The 19,058-nt window shown below is 44.6% G+C and overlaps 1 protein-coding gene across 5 annotated transcripts in view; it reads right to left on the bottom strand.

The window, feature by feature from the left end:
* LOC139409066 (3',5'-cyclic-AMP phosphodiesterase 4C-like) overlaps positions 1 to 19,058 on the bottom strand; it is a 175,871-nt gene that overhangs the window by 37,447 nt on the left and 119,366 nt on the right. For 2 of the 5 annotated variants that reach the window (XM_071153739.1, XM_071153740.1), the window contains 4 exons: positions 2,783 to 2,974; positions 2,335 to 2,376; positions 1,701 to 1,737; positions 430 to 559 (listed from right to left, as the gene is read on the bottom strand). In XM_071153739.1, the coding sequence (XP_071009840.1) occupies positions 430 to 559; positions 1,701 to 1,737; positions 2,335 to 2,376; positions 2,783 to 2,974 (401 nt within the window). Of the gene's footprint in view, positions 1 to 429; positions 560 to 1,700; positions 1,738 to 2,334; positions 2,377 to 2,782; positions 2,975 to 8,369; positions 9,224 to 19,058 lie in introns of those variants that run through there. The other 3 variants (XM_071153742.1, XM_071153743.1, XM_071153741.1) reach the window with 3 other exon arrangements.

The following is a 19,058-nucleotide window of genomic DNA, read 5'->3' as shown; positions in this document are numbered from 1 at the left end:
GCCAAAACTGAGATTCTAAAAACATTTTTTGCCCGCTACAGACGTCTATATCGGTCCGCTAATACAGGAGTAGTAAATGCCCAGTGTACTACTGATGTGAAAAAAATATTTACTTCAATTTTTTTATTTATTTTTTATTCATCAGATTTTTCAGGGGGTGCTGCAGCACCCTCAGCACCCCCAGCACCCCTACTTCCCACGGCTATGACCACTTTCTCTTTATTTTACCCTAGTCCCACAGACTGTGGCCCTGACCCCTGTGTTCAGTTATCTGGCATCAGACTGTAAGGCTCCATCTCAAACCAGAGACTATACAATTCATTGTCTAGACATCTATTGCATATTTTCTCTGGTTTGTTATCATTGAAAACTAATTCTCAAACCATGGCAGCTTCAAATACTACAAATGTCCTCCTGAGTACTACTGACCTGGTATGCTTGGATTGGTATGAGTAGGCATTGAGGGAGTGTTGCTGCCTGACGGCCGCCTGTTGGGCCGATCCTGCAGATGAGTTATGACGGCAAAGTTGCTTCTGACTGTTCGGAGACTGGCGAGCACCTAAAGAGAGGGGGGGAAGGGAGACTGATTTAGTGGTATGATGCATTATGTCCATGATATTCTACGCACAATATCCGGATTTCCTAAAACATAAGATTTTGTATGCGTTTTTTAAATTTTTAATGGGAGCTATGTCTGTCCCAAAACAATCAAATGAAAATCAGAATGTTACGGTTTTGTAATTTTGATGCCAACATAGAGGGTAGTTGATCAAACTCTGCCTATGGCTCTGTAGCCTGATGCCAGATCTGTTTGGGCTGTATAGCCTGCACCTATCGTGACAATGGCCAGTTGGCTATACTGCACAAAAAGTACTGGGACCAGGCTAATGGCTCTGTCTTTGGCATGTGCAGGTCGTACATAATTGTACATTTTAGTAATTTACCAGACGCTCTTATCCGAAGCGACTTACAGGAGAAATTAGGGTTAAGTGCCTTGCTCAAGGGCACATCGATAGCTTTTTCACCTAGTCAGCTTGGGGATTCAAACCAGCAACCTTTCCGTTACTGGCCCAACACTCTTTACCGCTAGGCTACCTGCCGCCACTCAGGTATTATGCACCTATCACACACGTGAGCTCTAGTGAAACACTGAAATGCACAGGGGTACAAAACATCCCTAAACACCTGTCTCAGGGACTTTGTGTGCCTTCATGTTGCAACTCAAGACTGCTCCGAGTTCAAAATGTCACCCCTTGAAGATTTGACATCTGTCCGGCTCTGCTTACGACGCATGTCAATATTGGACTCCTCACTTGTTTTGTAACCCTAGTTGAGTTGTGACACACAATGACACGCACTACGTGCAGACGGGTTATTGCAGCAAAAGCCGGTGGTCTGGGTTGGAAGAGTATCGCTGGCACACAGATGTCGTCACAGCTACGTTAAAGTAGGCCCGTGTGTTCAGACCTTTGAAATGTTTGAATCCTTCCCAACTGTAATGTGCTTTGTGGATTCAAATAAAGTATTTCATGTGTGTGTGTTTGTGTGTAATGAATGGCGCCCTACCACTTAAAACACCACCAAGACAGCACTGTGCATCATATGATTTTCCACGCAAGAAGTACATAAAGGCTGGCTCACCGTACTGCACACAATATTACCATGCACTTAAAGAGAAAACGCATGAACATAGCACTGACCTGTGCAAATGGTGTCACAATCATGTCTTCTCCATGTCTAAACGGACAGAAGAAAACAAAAACACTGGGTTAGATACTACATCTTCAACAAATAGGTGAAGAACAGAATATCACCATCTGGTACACTCTGAGTGTTAAGCAATGGATGCAGCCTGAACACCCATATATCCTGTATCCTGTATCAGTTAACACATTGGACACATGGAGAGGAAACAAGTGGCATGCACACAACTGACTGTGAGAACTGTGGGAAAAACAAACAAAATCCTTTGAAATTGTGCTTTATATATTATCATGCACATAATGTGTGGTCTTGTGGTCGAGCCTTTCTGTTAAGATTGTAGGCCTCAGGCTATCCATGCAGCACCCAAACAGCAGCAGGCTCAACTCAGATGCAAGGCCTGTGGGGTTTTTCTTTTGGGATGGTTCGGGAGGAAAAGGGGGTGAGGGATGCGTGCATGTGTGTGTGTATGGGCTGGGGGGGTTAAAGGTTATGTGTTGGGGCAGGAGGTGGGTGGGGGTGTGTGGAGGGGTTAAGGGGTTTGTGAGGGCAGGAAGTGTCTGAAACCTAAAAACGCAGTGGGTCCTTAAAGGGGAAGTTAAATAGAAAAAATGTGTCACACGCATCTCTCACCGCGGCAGCCAACCGACTTCCCAGTGCTTCAAGCCCTCTTCCCTTTAAATACATAGAGCGAGAGTCCAGTGACTAAGCTATACTTGACATGGGTAAACAGACTGTGATATGGCCTCCGATCTCCAGAAACAAACATCAACAATATGAGACAGGAAGGTTATGTTTTTAGGGACCTCTGTGGGAATCATAGTTGAAGGGTTAGCTATGACAGTATAAATGTAAGAGAGTAGACATGTATTGGTTAGTGAAACATCAAGGTTGGGGGGGGGGAGCAACAACGGCAAAAAGAGAGACAGAAAGGTCAGAAAAAACTATTCAGAAAGAGCGAGAGAGCGAGAGAGCGAGAGAGCGAGAGAGAGAGAGAGAGAGAGAGAGAGAGAGAGAAAAGTCCCTGGAGAAGGGGTAAGGTTAGGAGGGTCATGCATCACTTTGGTCCAATGGTACTTACAGCTCACTGGCCATGGAGGAGTTGCGGGACATGGCTTTTGGTGAGAGGTCGAAGTCGGAGTCGGAGCGGTAGAGGAAGGACTCGCGGCGCTGGCTGTGGGGGTAGTTGGCCTGCAGGACCAGGCCGGAGCTGGGGCTGGCCTGGGGGTCCAGAGGGCTGCGTCCCACCGGCAGCCCATTCTCCACATCAAAACTTAGGGTGAGAGATGAGAAAGAGAAGGGAAGATTCATGTGAATAGGTGTCTGGAGCAGCGGAGCAGGAAGACAAGATGTCATTGTCCCTTCCTTTATTCTGTCCAGTGTGATGACAGAGGTATGGAAGTCTGACAAAATGTGTGAATCTTCAATCCGAAATCATCATTGTAGTTATCGTCGTCAAAAAACACCACTGACCAATCTCTGCCTGCCTCATAGCTAATACACAGTATATTGAGAATAGAAAAGAGCTGACCTAGTGATAGCAGGCCTAGAGCAGCAGCCATTCCCTACAACCCCCACACCATTTATTTGAACATAATCACGCTAGTGTCAGCACTGACTTCACCACGTACGTCAGCAGAGTGCCAAAGTCTTCCGCCTCTGTCAGGGCCCTGGGTGGCACTAAAACAAATGGCGCCGCTGGCACCTCTCCACCTCTGCAGCCAGACCCTGACCCCAAAATGTCAGGGTGATCAGTCCATAGTCATCCAATCTCATAATAGGGCTGACTGTTTGATGGGACAGTGGAACTCCTCTCTCTCCTTTTCATGTTTTGAGAATGCAATTAGACGTTCAGTTAGGAGATCGGAGGGGGAGAAAGGCAAGTGGGAGATACAGCGGGAATGCTGGATGTGGGGATTGAACCAAAGTCTCTGGAAGGAAGTAATCTAAGCTACAGTATGTGTCAAGAGCCGGAATTGTTACCAATCAACCACAGGCTCTGCATGAGCAAAGTATATCCAATACAACAGGGACTTTACAGATACCGCAGTCGGCAGGTGAATGTTCTAATACTACAATAACCTCCTCCTTTAGGCTCTTTGGTAGGAATACGTGACCGTGCGTCTGACCTGTGTGACTCTCCTTTGTCCAATCCAACTCCAGAAGCAGAGTTTGATCCAGGGGGCGGTGCCACGGTATACAGGCGGCAGCTGCAAGGTCAGGCTGAGGTGGAGTTGGAGAGAGTGGTTCTAAGAATAGCCCTCTGTCATTGATGGAGGTACATGCGAGAGGGCTATACATAGCCTGAAACATACGGCATGCCCCCCCCCCCCCCCCCCCCCCCTGGCTGGAGTCTCATATAATTACGTTAGGCTGAAACCCTCACCCAACGGTACATACCCTTTCAATCGACTTCAAGTTCAACACATAGTGAATAGAAAGTGCTGCAGATTTTTTTGTTGTCATGATTTCCACAAACAAGTTATTATTTGCCAGCACTGTGTGGTGTGCAAATTTCTTTTGAGCAAAACTATTTCTGAATGTCTCCGAGGCACCTGCAACAACCACCTGTGGATGTGCATTTCACTCCTCTCACAACAGCAGTCAAACCTGCATGCCTCGGTATGGGGTGTGTTGTGTTGTGACGTATGCACCCTAAATACAACGAGGCTCCGTATTTTGCCTAAATTAACATTTAAAAACAAACCTGCACCATACTCGGGCAGTGACTGACATCATTAATCAGAAACAATGAGAGGGAGAGCAACAGAAAGAGAGAGTGAAAGATAGGTTTGCATTTCGACGGCTCAATGCAGCGTTTTAACAAGCTCCACCTGATTGGTGAGGAGGCGCCATGGAGGAGGAGCTGCAGTATAAAAGCATCAGTGCCAGGGCTTGCCTTATTACCCAACCTCTCCTCCTCCCTTTCCTCCCTGACTGGTGGGGAGAGCCCCAGGGGGAGGGGCTTGCCTTATTACCCCACCTCTCCTCCTCCCTTCCCTCCCTTTTTCTCACCCTTCCCTTCATCTAATTTTCAAAGATGCGTCCGTCCCCTCGGAGCGATTTGGGCCATCTCTGAGGGTGGGATGTCATCAATCACGGGGGCCAATGGCATCAGCAGCTATGAATAGCTCTATCCAAAATAACTGAATTAACCCCCAAAAACACTCACACGTGAAACAAACTCGCCCATTAGAACTGAAATCCACGTCATTCACATGAAATGTTAATGTTTGAGTAAACTATCAGAGCCTGAGGCTTGGAGATATCAGAGTACACTTATGGACTGTGGCGATCTCCTTCCCAGCTGCAGGCGGCTTTTCTTCTCAACAACGTTCCCACTCACTTCTATTTCCAGAAGCAATACAGTGCGGTAGATGAAGGCGCATATTTTCCCAAGAAAACCACCTGGGCAAAGTTCAAGAAATGCCACTAGGAAAAACCTGGGATTATCAGACTGAGTGGGAGGACAAGTGTCCATAAACAGTGGTATTCATACTGTTAGTTCCCTCTACTGGGCTCCCGAGTGGCGCAGCGGTCTAAGGCACTGCATCTCAGCGCTAGAGGCATCACTGCAGACCCTGGTTCGATCCCGGGCTGTATCACAACTGGCTGTGATCGGGAGTGACATAAGGCGGTGCACAATTGTCCGGGTCAGGGGAGGGTTTGGCTGGGGTAGGCCATCATTGTAAAAAAAAAAAGGTTCTTAACTGACTTGCCTAGTTAAATAAAGGTGAAATAAAAAATACTGGAAACAGAATGGGCTTCTGAGTGTCAGGTAGCACCATCTACTGGAGACAGAAATATAACTCATCACTGTGCCAGTCAGTGGATGTTCCCCAGCACACCAGTGTCTCTATAGAGAGCACAGAGCAATTCGACCACTATTTAAAGTACATGCATCTTAAATGTCAGCCAGAGAACAGGTAAGATTAAGTTTTTGCCTCAATGTGGATTGGGTGGTAGCCTAGAGGTTAAGAGGTTGGACAAGTAACTGAAAGGTTGCTGGTTCGAATCCACGAGCTAACTAGGTGAAATCTGCCGATGTGCCCTTGAGCAAGGTACTTAACCCTAATTGCTCTGGATAAGTGTGTTTGCTACTGTAAATTTGTATAAGATGTAAATGACCAAAAAAAGTATAATAAAAAAATCTGATGTTACACAGACACTACACTCAACATGGAGGATATGTATCATGTATCACACAAGCATTAAACCAATTGTGCCATTCCACATTCCACAACCTTCGAATCAATCATATTTTATTATGGTGATGTTCTATGAGGTGCTCTTTGTCTGGTAGGTCATAACTGTCGATAGTGACCTTGGTGTTGTCATTGTTCTCAGGCTCTGACGTCAGTCAGTGTCTCCTCTCCCTTCTCTTTGAGTCTGGACTACCGTCAGAACTCGTGGGAGACAGGCCTCCCTGTATCCCACTGTGGTACGCACCCTTCTGGGGTGTCTCCCGAGGAGACCACTGGCACATATACACACACAAACATTTGGTGCAGACTAATCACTAAATGACTATCTTATACTGAACCGGAACGGTGATATTGAAACGTCATCTGATCTCCACAAACACAAAGATAATCCTCCATGTTTCCTTTCCTCTTCAAATGTGGGAAAAAGAGCAAATCCATTAGTTCCTGGATAAAAGGATAAGCCCCCCTCAGGATTCAAATTAAATCAAACTTTATTTGTCACATGCGCTGAATACAACAAGTGTTGACCTTACCTTGAAATTCTTACTTACAAGCCCTTAACCAACAGTGCAGTTCAAGAAAGAGTTAAGACAATGTATACCAAATAAACAAAAAAATAAGAAGTAACACAATAAAATAACAATAACGAGGCTATATACAGGGGTTACAGGTTAGTCGAGGTAAAGGAGATAGGGGTTACTAGTGACTAGTGATTCAGAGGAAACTCAAAGAAGCCTTCAGGTCTGTGTCATTCAGACAAAGGAAGAATGGACATTAAGGTCGTTCCCCAAATACCGCTTTTAGCTAATAAAAAGTCCAATCCCCTTTCTGTTTTCTTTCCGAGTGGCGTGAGAACCAGCTCCGGGGGCCTCGCCGACCTATGACAATCAAAGTGTGTGTGTTTGTCTCGGGGAAGTTCCCGCAGCCCTTACACGCCAGGAAAGAAGGGAGTGGAGGCAGAGAATGTTGGAAAATAGAGGAGTGGACCTTTTTTTGGTGTGTGTGTTCCTGGTGATGCGTAAGCTTTGTACTGGGGGGGGGGGGGGGCACCTGGTTTGGGAAAGGGGGATGTTAGTGTTGCACCTCTCACCCCATTGTGCGCGACCTGACACCCGTAGCAAAACAACGCGGTGCACCACCAAAAACAAGAAAAAAATGATGTATTTGAAACTGCACATCTAAACACAGCTTATGTATGAAGACAGAGCACTGGCACAAAACTGACTTTTTATTTGAGGTCCCATGTGCCAGTCTAGAGTAACAATTTCAACACTTCCTATTAAACCTATGTCAAACACTCAACTTTTGAACACAAACTCCATGGTTAACGTGTAAATGAGGCTATATAAACCTCTTTGCCCTGTATACTTTTGTACCGGGTCTAGCCAAAGGTCTTTTAGATAGGTTACTGACTATTCTTCTCTTATCTGGTCTAGCTTCTGGTGTTTATAAGTCATTTCTGGATACTGATAAACATGTTATACACGTTATTTATCATCTCAACAGCCGAACAAAATTTAACCCCACAGCATAATACATTCACCGTGTATCAATTCATACAAGTTGACCAAAAGGGAAAAACGTTCTGTATCCAGCAACATAAGATACAGCCATGAGCATATGTTTTCTAAAAATAGCCCTTGAAGAGAAGTTGTTGCCCGAGAACAGACATGGAGTCATCAGAGAGCCGTCGGTGGATATTTCTTTTCTCTCTGAGCGACTCTCCAAACACCACAACTTGACTCGCTGTCAACAGGGTAAGAGAGACCCAACTTTACTGGTAACAAGCAGTTCTCAAGTTCTGAACACAGACACGTTCCACCCTCCATAAACATGCACAATACTTCGGGACTTTAACTGGCTTGACCAAATGGATTAAGAATAATATGTTTTTTTAATAATAATCATCATTTTTTATAAACAGTGTAATCCAGATAAGCAGATTAACCTAATATGACAAATATGTGAGTTTATGACATTTAGCGGTTTAAAAAAGGGAATGTTTGGCCTGGTAAATTGGTGTGGCACAGCTGAACAAAAGTTGAATGTACCACTTGAGCCAATAAGATAATAGAACCCATATCGTCTCACATACATCATAAATAAAGTAAATGTTAAGAACTAAAGGAACTGAGAAACTTTTGGAAAGATCTCCAAAGCAAAGTCAAAAGATAGTCCTTCTTTGCTTTTGTTCACCGCCAACTGACTATACTGTTCCGCACTGTGGCTGAACTCTTACCGGAACAAGCCTCTGTACCAGCCAACAAGAATCAGAGGTAAAAAAAACTTCAGCTATTAAAACCGCTTCAAAAATCTACAGGATGTCTACATGAAGCGTGAGAGTGTAGAAGTAACCGATATAACAGATACAAATAAATACACACACATACCACCCATACCCATACAGTATCACCCACCCACCTCCCACAAACACACCCACTCACACGCTTTGGATTCACTTACTCCAGGGGGAACTGGAGGATCCTATCCTATCCAGCAGTGGTCCTGTGGTAAGACACAAGCAGCCATGTATCAGATGAGCACCACAACGGCTCCAGAATGCCACCGTCCGTATACCCATATACTCTGGCCGGGGCCGTGACGTCAGAGGCGCTTGTGACAGACGACTGGGAGAGGTAGATAAGCTACTGTGGTGGGCCCTGCTCAGGCCTGTCAAAAGAGTGCTACAACCCAATGGCTACACGGCTCAATCCTCTCACATCTAGTGTGGAACCTACTTCTCGTGGCCTCACTTTAACCCCTGCCTCTCGTGGCCTCACTTTCACCCCTGCCTCTCGTGGCCTCACTTTCACCCCTACCTCTCGTGGACTCACTTTCACCCCTGCCTCTCGTGGACTCACTTTCACCCCTGCCTCTCGTGGACTCACTTTCACCCCTGCCTCTCGTGGACTCACTTTCACCCCTGCCTCTCGTGGACTCTTGTGCTTTTGGAGAGGAAATAACCCCCCTCAAATGTTGACAGTTGAAAGAAACAGCTGTGAAAATTGAAGTCCAAGCTCTTTAAAAGACTTGCATTTACCTGAAGTGCTTTTCTCTTGGTTTTGAAGTGCTCTTCTATGGCAGTAACTCACCCAAACCACCACCCATCTGTATTACCATCTGCTTTCATTTGCTATGACACAAACATTACTCATTGGGACATTGCCAACCTGCAACTCATGACTACTTACTATGATACCATCAGCTCTGCTCAATCCCATGACCTAGGCGAGGAGTCAAGAAGGCATAAAAAGTGAAAAAAAGTGGTATTCCAGCATGAGCCCTTTCCCCTATCTCTACAGGTGGGTATTACAGTATGGAACTTTAGCTGGTAGGACTCTGCTTGTGTGCTGGGTATCTGTTAGCAATTAGCTAGTGCTAGTCCTCTTAAATCTCTCCGTCAGAGGAGACCAGCCCTGGCTTGACCTTTGTGGTATGACCCTCTTCTTTCTCTCCCGTGTTTCATTACTGTCCTCTTAGAATGGGATCAACATGCTCTTTCCCAATGGAAAGGGAAAAATCACACTGTTGCTACCTCACAGTCCAAACAAGGTGCATTAAAATCAAGAACAAACTGGATCGGCGAGAGATATTCAGCCATTCTTGGAGGAAAATGGAAGTTCATTAAAAGCTCATCAGGCAAAAGACAAGTATTTATCTGTCAAGCTCTCCGTGTGAATGACACAAAGTTTGACAGACTGTGATGTCATCAGTGGAAGTGAAAGCGCTGGCCATGAGAGAAAATACAAATAGTTGTTTCTTGAAAGTGATTTCCCTGTCTTTGCAGTCTATGGGAGGAATGTTGATAATATGTTGTGTGGAAAAAACACTCCCTTGTAAAAGAAAATTAAGAAAGGAAAAAAATGAAGGGTGTGGCATTGGCTGCATGGAGGCATATGAGGGGAAAAAAACAGGAGCGGTAAACATTTGGTTAAAGGAGGGAGGGAGAGAGGGAGGGGTGGGGTGGAGAGCCAAAGCAGGGAGGCTCTGATCTCTGCTCCCACATCAAAGGGAGAGAGTGTGTGTGTGTCCTGTCTGTAAGCGGGGACTCCCGTTTGAAGGTGGCTTATATGTCGTGAGACTGACGTCAATCACATCTGGATGAGTCGTCATGTATAGCCACAGATGTAAGCCAGAGAGCAGGCCAGTTGCTCATAGGCACATTTAGACACCCACTAAGATACAGCACACACACTTTGGGGGTAGTACCAGTTGGCGATGTAGTCAGACGTAAACCTTGAGGTTTGTTCAATTCAATACCTTTTCCAATTGGAAATAGGATATTTCAATGTGTTGAAATGGACCTGAACCAAGTGCTTATGGTCTTGGCCAATCTGAAAGGGTTTCAGCTACAGGGATAGGACTTTGGTGACTACATACACTATATATAGTTGAAGTCGGAAGTTTACATACACTTAGTTTGGAGTCTTTAAAACTAGTTTTTCAACCACTCCACAAATTTCTCGTTAACAAACTATAGTTTTGGCAAGTCGGTTTGTGCATAACACAAGTCATTTTTCCAACAATTGTTTACAGACAGATTATTTAACTTATAATTCAATGTATCACAATTCCAGTGGGTCAGAAGTTTAGATACACTAAGTTGACTGCGCTTTTAAACAGCTTGGAAAATTCCAGAAAATGATGTCATGGCTTTCAAAGCTTCTGATAGGCTAATTGAGATCATTTGAGTCAATTGGAGGTGACCCTGTGGATGTATTTCAAGGCCTACCTTCAAACTCAGTGCCTCTTTGCTTGACATCTTGGAAAAATCTAAAGAAATCAGCCAAGACCTCAGAAAAACAATTGTAGACCTCTACAAGTCTGGTTCATCCTTGGGAGCAATTTCCAAACGCCTGAAGGTACCACGCTCATCTGTACAAACAATAGTACGTAAGTATAAACACCATGGGACCACGCAGCCATCATACCGCTCAGGAAGGAGACACGTTGGTGATGAACGTACTGTCTAGAGATGAACGTACTTTGGTGCGAAAAGTTCAAATCAATCCCAGAACAACAGCAAAGGACCTTGTGAAGATGCTGGAGGAAACCGGTACAAAAGTATCTATAGCCACAGTAAAACGAATCCTATATCGACATAACCTGAACGGCCGCTCAGCAAGGAAGAAGCCACTGCTCTAAAACCGCCATAAAAACGCCAGACTATGATTTGCAACTGCACATGGGGACAAAAATCATACTTTTTGGAGAAATGTCCCCTGGTCTGATGAAACAAAAATAGAACTGTTTGTCATAATGACCATCGTTATGTTTGGAGGAAAAAGGGGGATGCTTGCAAGCCGAAGAACACCATCCCAACCGTGAAGCACAGGGTGGCAGAATCATGTTGTGTGTGTGCTTTGCTGCAGGAGGGACTGGTGCATAGATAGATGGCATCATGAGCAAGGAAAAATATGTTGATATATTGAAGCAACATCAAGATATCAGTGAGGAATTTAAAGCGTGGTTGCAAATGGATCTTCCAAATGGACAATGACCCCAAGCATACTTCCAAAGTTGTGGCAAAATGGCTTAAGGACAACAAAGTCAAGATACTGGAGTGGCCATCACAAAACCCTGACCTCAATCCTATAGAACATTTGTTGGCGTGTGCGAGCAAGGCCTACAAACCTGACTCAGTTACACCAGCTTTGTCAGGAGGAATGGGCCAAAATTCACCCAAATTATTGTGGGAAGCTTGTGGAAGGCTACCCGAAATGTTTGACCCAAGTTAAGCAATTTGAAGTCAATGCTACCAAATACTAATTGAGTGTATGTAAACTTCTGACCCACTGGGAATGTGATTAAAGAAATAAAAGCTGAAATAAATCATTCTCTCTACTATAATTCTGACATTTCACATTCTTAAAATAAAGTGGTGATCCTAACTGACCTAATTTTTTACTATGATTAAATGTCAGGAATTGTGAAAAACTGAGTTTAAATGTATTTGGCTTGGGTGTATGTAAACTTCCGACTTCAACTGTATACAAGTATGTGGACACCCCTTCAAATTAGTTGATTTGGCTATTGCACACACACCCATTGCTGACAGGTGTGTAAAATCGAGCACACAGTCATGCAATCTCCATAGAAAAACATTAGCAGTAGAATGGCCTTACTAAAGAGCTCAGTGACTTTCAACGTGGCACCGTCATAGGATGCCAGCTTTCCAACAAGTCAGTTCGTCAAATGTCTGCCCTGGTCAACTGTACTTGTTGATAGTGTGAAGTGGAAATGTCTAGGAGCAACAACGGCTCAGCCGCAAAGTGGTAGGCTACAGAAGCACACAGAACGGCACTGCCGAGTGCTGAAGCATGTAGCGAGTAAAAATCGTCTGTCCTCGGTTGCCACATTCGCTACCGAATTCCAAACTGCCTCTGGAAGCAACGTCAGAACAAGAACTGCTCGTCGGGAGCTTCATGAAATGGGTTTCCATGGCCGAGCAGCAGCACACAAGCCGAAGATCACCATGCGTAATGCCAAGCGTCGGCTGGAGTGGTTTAAAGCTCCCCGCCATTGGACTCTGGAACAGTGGAAACGTGTTCTCTGGAGTGATGAATCACGCTTCACCATCTAGCAGTCCGACGGACGTATCTGAGTTTGCCGGATGCCAGGACAACGCTGCATAGTGCTAACTGTAAAGTTTAATAGAGGAGGAATAATGGTCTAGGGCTGTTTTTCATGGTTCAGGCTAGGCCCCTTAGTTCCAGTGAAGGGAAATCTTAACGCTACAGTATACAATGTCATTCTAAGCAATTCTGTGCTTCCAACTTTGTGGCAACAGTTTAGGGAAGGCCTTTTCCTGGTTCAGCATGACAATTCCCCCATGCACAAAGCGAGGTCCATACAGAAATGGTTTGTCAAGATCAGTGTGGAAGAACTTGACTGGCCTGCACAGAGCTCAACCCCATCAAACACCTTTGGGATGAATTGGAACGCCGACTGCCAGCCAGGCCAACATCAGTGCCTGACCTCACTAACGCTCTTGTGGCTGAATGAACGCAAATTCCAGCAGCAACGTTACAACATCTAGTGGAAAGCCTTCCCAGAAGAGTGGAGGCTGTTATAGCAGCAAGGAGGGACCAACTCCATATTAATGCCCATGATTTTGGAATGAGATGTTCGACGAGCAGGTGTCCACATACTTTTGTCATGTAGTGTAAGTAGGCCTGACTCATCTTATTGATTATGTTGGGTACGGTACTTGGGGAACTGATTAGCACTAACATGGAAACTCTTAATCTAATGGCACACCGTGTAAGGATGAGGTGATTGCCATTAACTTGTGCTGAATGGTTAAGGGATGATACATGGGTTAGACTGCTCAGGTCATAAACTAATTAAGCCCTATCAGAAACCTGCAGCCCCCTTCCCACAAGTTATATTGATGAGTAAACCCCCCAACCATGTACTCAGAATAGACACACACACACACACACAACCTCCCTTCCCCCCACACACCATCCACAAACACACACCCTCTGCGTCCTGCCAGCTGAGTCTGATTAGGGCCCCAGCGGGCCAGGTCTTGATTTGGCCCTTTGCATCGACCCCCTTTGCATCTACCCCCGAGCGGCCACAATTAGGCAGGCGGGCCATGGAACATGAGCGCTCAACGGGCAGAGCAGGACTCAGAGCAGGGCTCTCCATGGAACAAACAAGCTCAGGGGAGCAGGGGTGCTCTCCTCTAACAAGACTCATATGGCTTTAATAGGTGCCTTTCAATAAACAAGTGATTGAGCCCTGGTGTGAGGCAGGTTCCTCCACTTCCTTTTCACATTAAGACTTCGCAGCCAAGAAGAGGAAGACTGAGGCACACTGGGCATGATGTCCACTTGTCACATGTGCCTGGTGTCTCTTAGGAAGGAAACATAGAATTGTCTGTCCCCTTTCTGTGAGAATGTTTGTTTAATGAGACCCTCAAATTTTTGGGGCCCTGAGCAAATTGTTGGTCTTGTGAGTGGAAACTTGAATGTTGTAAGAATTTTGTACAACTTCCAGAGCACGTTTACAGTGAACATTGAGGCTGTACCATTACAGTTTTAGACAGTAGCCAATAGGCTATTGTGGCTATTTAAGCATAATGTAGACCTACCAACAAAACCAATGGAGCAAATCACATAACATTTTCACACGGAAATAGCTTTTGATTTCTATGAAATAGCCTACAATAGCCTATTGGTGTTCAATGCAGGCCTACATTGCATGAGACTTTTAGAAACGTTTTTACATTATGAAGGGCTTGACTAATGATTTTTGACTTGGTCTGTAACACCATGGGCCATATAGGTGACTGTAAATTGCATTGTATAGTGTTATATGATGGAAGAAACCACTTTAAAAAAATAAGTATTATTTTTTACCATACAGCGAATTAGACAATGTAGGCTACCCCTCTTTCCTATTGGCTTATGTGCATATTCACGCCTGTCTCAAAATACAACACTGCCCCTTTAATTAAGACACAAGCTTTTTACCTGACTGGCTTTTCAACGAGCTTGAAATGTAGCCTACACGTTTTGTGCTCTTGTATGAAGCAGTAACTCTCCATTGCTGGCCTATACTTATCTATAACTGGGCTAATAACTCGCTATCTAGCAAAGAATATCAACAAATGTCCACACGCGCGGCTCTGATCTGAAAAGCGCATTCACTCGCGGGTGATTGAAAGACCGCTCGTGGGCTACACCCGCCAATAGAATTATACTCCGTTGCGCTCTGGCTCTGCGTACAACAAAATAACAGACTAAATCTTGCAAAGTTAGATTTGTTTTGGCTTGTTGCATTGAAAAGTGGCTGATATAATGTTGATTCGATCACAGTAAAAACGTTGATCAATATAGTGCAAACTAATGGGTCGAACTCAGTGAAGTTAAATCTCTTGCGTCTCCGCGCGGCATGGCATTTCTTCTGGGCGGCAGTCCTGGAGGAGGTGTGCGGCTGCGCAGGCGCGCAGTTTAGAGAGAATATTATTGTTGGTGACAGTGTTGAGAGTTTGGGCAGAAAGTGTAGACAGAGAGGCTAGGCTGCGGTGGCTTGTGTGTGTTGTTATATTCTCAAACAAGCACATCCGCACACACACACATCAACACACAAGCATGCACACACTTTCTCACAGTCCTACTTGTCTCCCTATCTGTGCCAGAGGCCCCAAGTCATTGACCACAGAGGTTGAGGCGTCTGAGAGTGGGTGTGCGTTGACGTCACCAGTGGTTTCTGAGTCGTTGGAGCAAGGCTGTGCAGATAAACTAGCACAGTGGGGCTTGATGGACACCAGATAAGACCACTCCACAGGTTTTAACCCAGTCAGCATGGGGCATTGTTTGCTACCAAATTTGTTCTTGTTATGCAAAACGGAACTGGTGACGTCAACGCATTCTGTCCAAACCAGTAAGCAGGTAGCTTGGATGAGTCAAATGTACTCAACAAAACAATGACTGTACAGGGGAACAACAGAAAACTCAATATCTTCTTGGAAATTCAGACATTTTGATGCAAGTGTTTGTCTCGTCCTAAAAGCTAAGGTATTGGTTTTGACTAGTCAAGAAGATATAGAGGGAATGGCATTGAAAGAAAGTATTCACACCCCTCGACTTTTTCCAAATGTTGTTGTTGTACAGCCTGCATTTAAAATGGATTAAATTGAGATTTTTTTTTGTCACTGGCCTACACACAATATCCCATAATGTCAAAGGGGAATTATGTTTTCCAAAATTTGTACTAATGATAAAAAAATGAAAAGCTGAAACATTTTGAGTCAATAAGTATTCAACCCCTTTGTTACGGCAAGCCTAAAAAAGTTCAGGAGTAAAATTTTGCTTAACAAGTCAAATAATAAGTTGCATGGACAATAGTTTTTAATTAACAGTATTTTGAATGACTACCTCATCTCTGTACCCCACACTTACAATTATCTGTAAGGTCTCTCAGTTGAGCAGTACATTTCAAACACAGATTCAACCACAAAGACTAAGTAGGTTTTCCAATGCCTCGCAAAGAAGGATCACTATTGGTAGTTGGGTAAAAAATGTTTTTTTTAAAAGACATTGAATATCCCTTTGAGCATGGTGAAATAATGAATTATACTTTGGATGGTGTATTAATATACCCAGTCACTACAAATATACAGGAGTCCTTCCTAACTCAGTTGCCGGAGAGGAAGGAAACCACTCAGGGATTTCACCATCAGGTCAATAGTGACTAAAACAGTTACAGAGGTTAATGACTGTGATGGGAGAAAACTGAGAATGGATCAACAACATTGTAGTTACTCCACAATACTAACCTAATTGATAGAGGGAAAAGAAGGGAACCTGTACAGAATAAAAAATATTCCAAAACATCCATCCCGCTTGTACCACTTCCTGAGTGGCCTAGTTACAGTTTTGACTTAAATCAGCTTGAAAATCTATGTCAAGACTTGAAAATGTCTAGCAATGATCCTCTTTGGCACCATAGTATGATGGTAGTACGAAGAGGATGGCTGACGTTTTACATGCTCCTAACCAACTGTGCTATTTTGTTAGTTTTTTTACGTTGTTTGTAACTTTTATTTTAAATTATTTTGTACATAATGTTGCTGCTACCATCTCTTAGAACAGCGATTACTCATCACGAACTGGAATAAACTTTTTCCTTTAATGAGTTCGACGAGAAGGATATATTGCTTTCCCAGGAACAGGCTCAAATCCCAGTCGTTTGCATGAAGAAAAGACAGAGGAAAAGGGGGCGCAGGTCGGGCTCTAGACCACCTTTACTCCACACACAGAGATGCATACAAAGCTCTCCACCGCCATCCATTCGGCAAATCTGATTCTATCCTCCGCATTTCTGCTTACAAGCTTAAACTAAAGCAGGCAGTACCAGTGACTTGCTCAATACGGAAGTGGTCAGATGACGCGGATGCTACACTACAGGACTGTTTTGCTAACACAGACTGTAATATGTTGCGGGATTCATCCAATGGCATTGAGGAGTATACCACCTCAGTCATCAATAAGTGCATCGACGACGTCGTCCCCACAGTGACTGTACGTACATATCCCAACCAAAAGCCATGGATTACAGGCAACATCCACATCGAGCTAAAGGCTAAAGCTGCCGCTTTCAAGGAGCGGGACACTAATTCGGACGCTTGAAAGAGATCCCGCTATGCTCTCAAACGAACCATGAAACAAGCAAAGTGTCAATACAGGATTCAGGTTGAATCCTAATTACACCGGCTCTGAAGTTCGTCGGATGTGGCAGAGCTTGAAAACTATTACAGACTACAAAGGGAAAGCCAGACACGAGCTTCCCAGTGACGCGAGCCTACCAGAAGAGCTAAATGCCTTTTTTGCCCCTTCGAGGCAAGCAACACTGAAGCATGCACGAGAGCACCAGCTGTTCTGGATGACTGTGTAATAACACTCTCAGTAGCCGATCTGAGCAAGACCTTTAAACAGTTCAACATTCACAAAGCTGCGGGGCCAGACACATTACCAGGACGTGTACTCAAAGCATGCACAGACCAACTGGCAAGTGTCTTCACTGAAATTTTCAACCTCTCCCTGACAGAGTCTGTAATACCAACATGTTTCAAGCAGACCACCATAGTCCCTGTGCCCAAGGAAGCCAAGGTAACCTGCCTCAATGATTAGCGCCCAGTAGCACTCACGTCGGTAGCCATGTAGTGCTTTGAAAGGCTGGTCATGGCTCACAACAACATCCTTCCGGATACCCTAGACCCACTCCAATTTGCATACCGCCCCAACAGATCCACAGATGACGCAATCTCAATAGCACTCCACACATTGCCCTTTCCCTCCTGGACAAAAGGAACACCTATGTGAGAATGCTGTTCATTGACTACAGCTCAACATTCAACACCATAGTGCCCACGAAGCTCATCACTAAGCTAAGGACCCTGGGACTAAACACCTCCCTCTGCAACTGGATCCTGGACTTCCTGATGGGCCCGCCCCCAGGTGGTAAGGGTAGGCAACAACACGTCTGTCACGCTGATCCTCAACACTGGGGCCCCTCAGTGGTGTGTACTTAGTCCCCTCCTGTACTCCCTGTTGTCCCATGACTGCGTGGCCAAACACAACTCCAACACCATCATTAAGATTGCTGACAACATAACAGTGGTAGGCCTGATCACAGACAACTATGAGACAGCCTATATAGAGGAGGTCAGAGAACTGGCAGTGTGGTGCCAGAACAACAACCTCTTCCTCAGCATTAACTATAAATAATCTATTCCTACTCATGGCTTAATCAAGTTGTGCCCAAAGCATTAATATTGAAAAGCACAGCATTGGAAGGAGGGCTGCTTGTTGGCATTAGCGGAAACTAAAATGATGAGAGGCTAGTTAGAGGATTTGGAAGATTATACAGTATACATAGTTTTTGTCTAAACAGATTTTTACTGTGTTATTAGTTGCATATGTTCAATTCATCGGCCCACCACACTGGTCTATAAATAAGCCTGACTCAACGTTCATTAGACGTTGCCTTTGAAGTGTTTTAAACATTTGGGCCTGACATTATAAACAGACTTTGTTTCTGCGGTGAAGAGGTTTGTCGTCATGCGTTTTCAAATGTCAGATACAGAATTAGTCCTATTTCCATTTTGCTTCTTTAAACTGGAGCACTGAGACTAACGTGAACGAGAGTCCATGGGGTACAAACTATATAGCTAACATAATGGTCTCTTTCACATATTGCCATCTGTTGAGTGTGGTGTGAGCCACACGTGAACGTGTGTGTGTGTGGTGTGAATGCCAGTAGTGGTAATAAGTCTGTCACAGACCAGAAGACCTCTGATTTCACCTGTGCTGAGAAGCCATGTGTTCTTCATTAAAAGAAACCCTCTGGCCACATCATTCTAGCCTGACAGTCGTAGTCCAGTCACAGTCATGGCTATATCCACAGCTGCGTCACTGAGAAACATCCTAATACCGAACAAAGTCATAAAAACTTCAACAACAAAAAAGCTCCCACAACTACTAAGATTCAGCATAGCTTGTGGTAACAAAGGGTGACACAAAACCCACACCAAGATAGGATGAAAGAGCTGTGTTAAAGTGAAACTGGCCTAAAAGCACACAGATGTGTGTGGGTGCTGAAAATGAAACTGTAAAGTCTGCGTCCAACTCACACTCT

The sequence above is a fragment of the Oncorhynchus clarkii genome, chromosome 5 (genome assembly GCF_045791955.1).
Source record: "Oncorhynchus clarkii lewisi isolate Uvic-CL-2024 chromosome 5, UVic_Ocla_1.0, whole genome shotgun sequence".
NCBI classification, from domain to species: domain Eukaryota; kingdom Metazoa; phylum Chordata; class Actinopteri; order Salmoniformes; family Salmonidae; genus Oncorhynchus; species Oncorhynchus clarkii.
The sequence above is the reverse complement of the archived record's forward strand: the minus strand, read 5'-3'. Positions and strand labels throughout refer to the sequence as shown.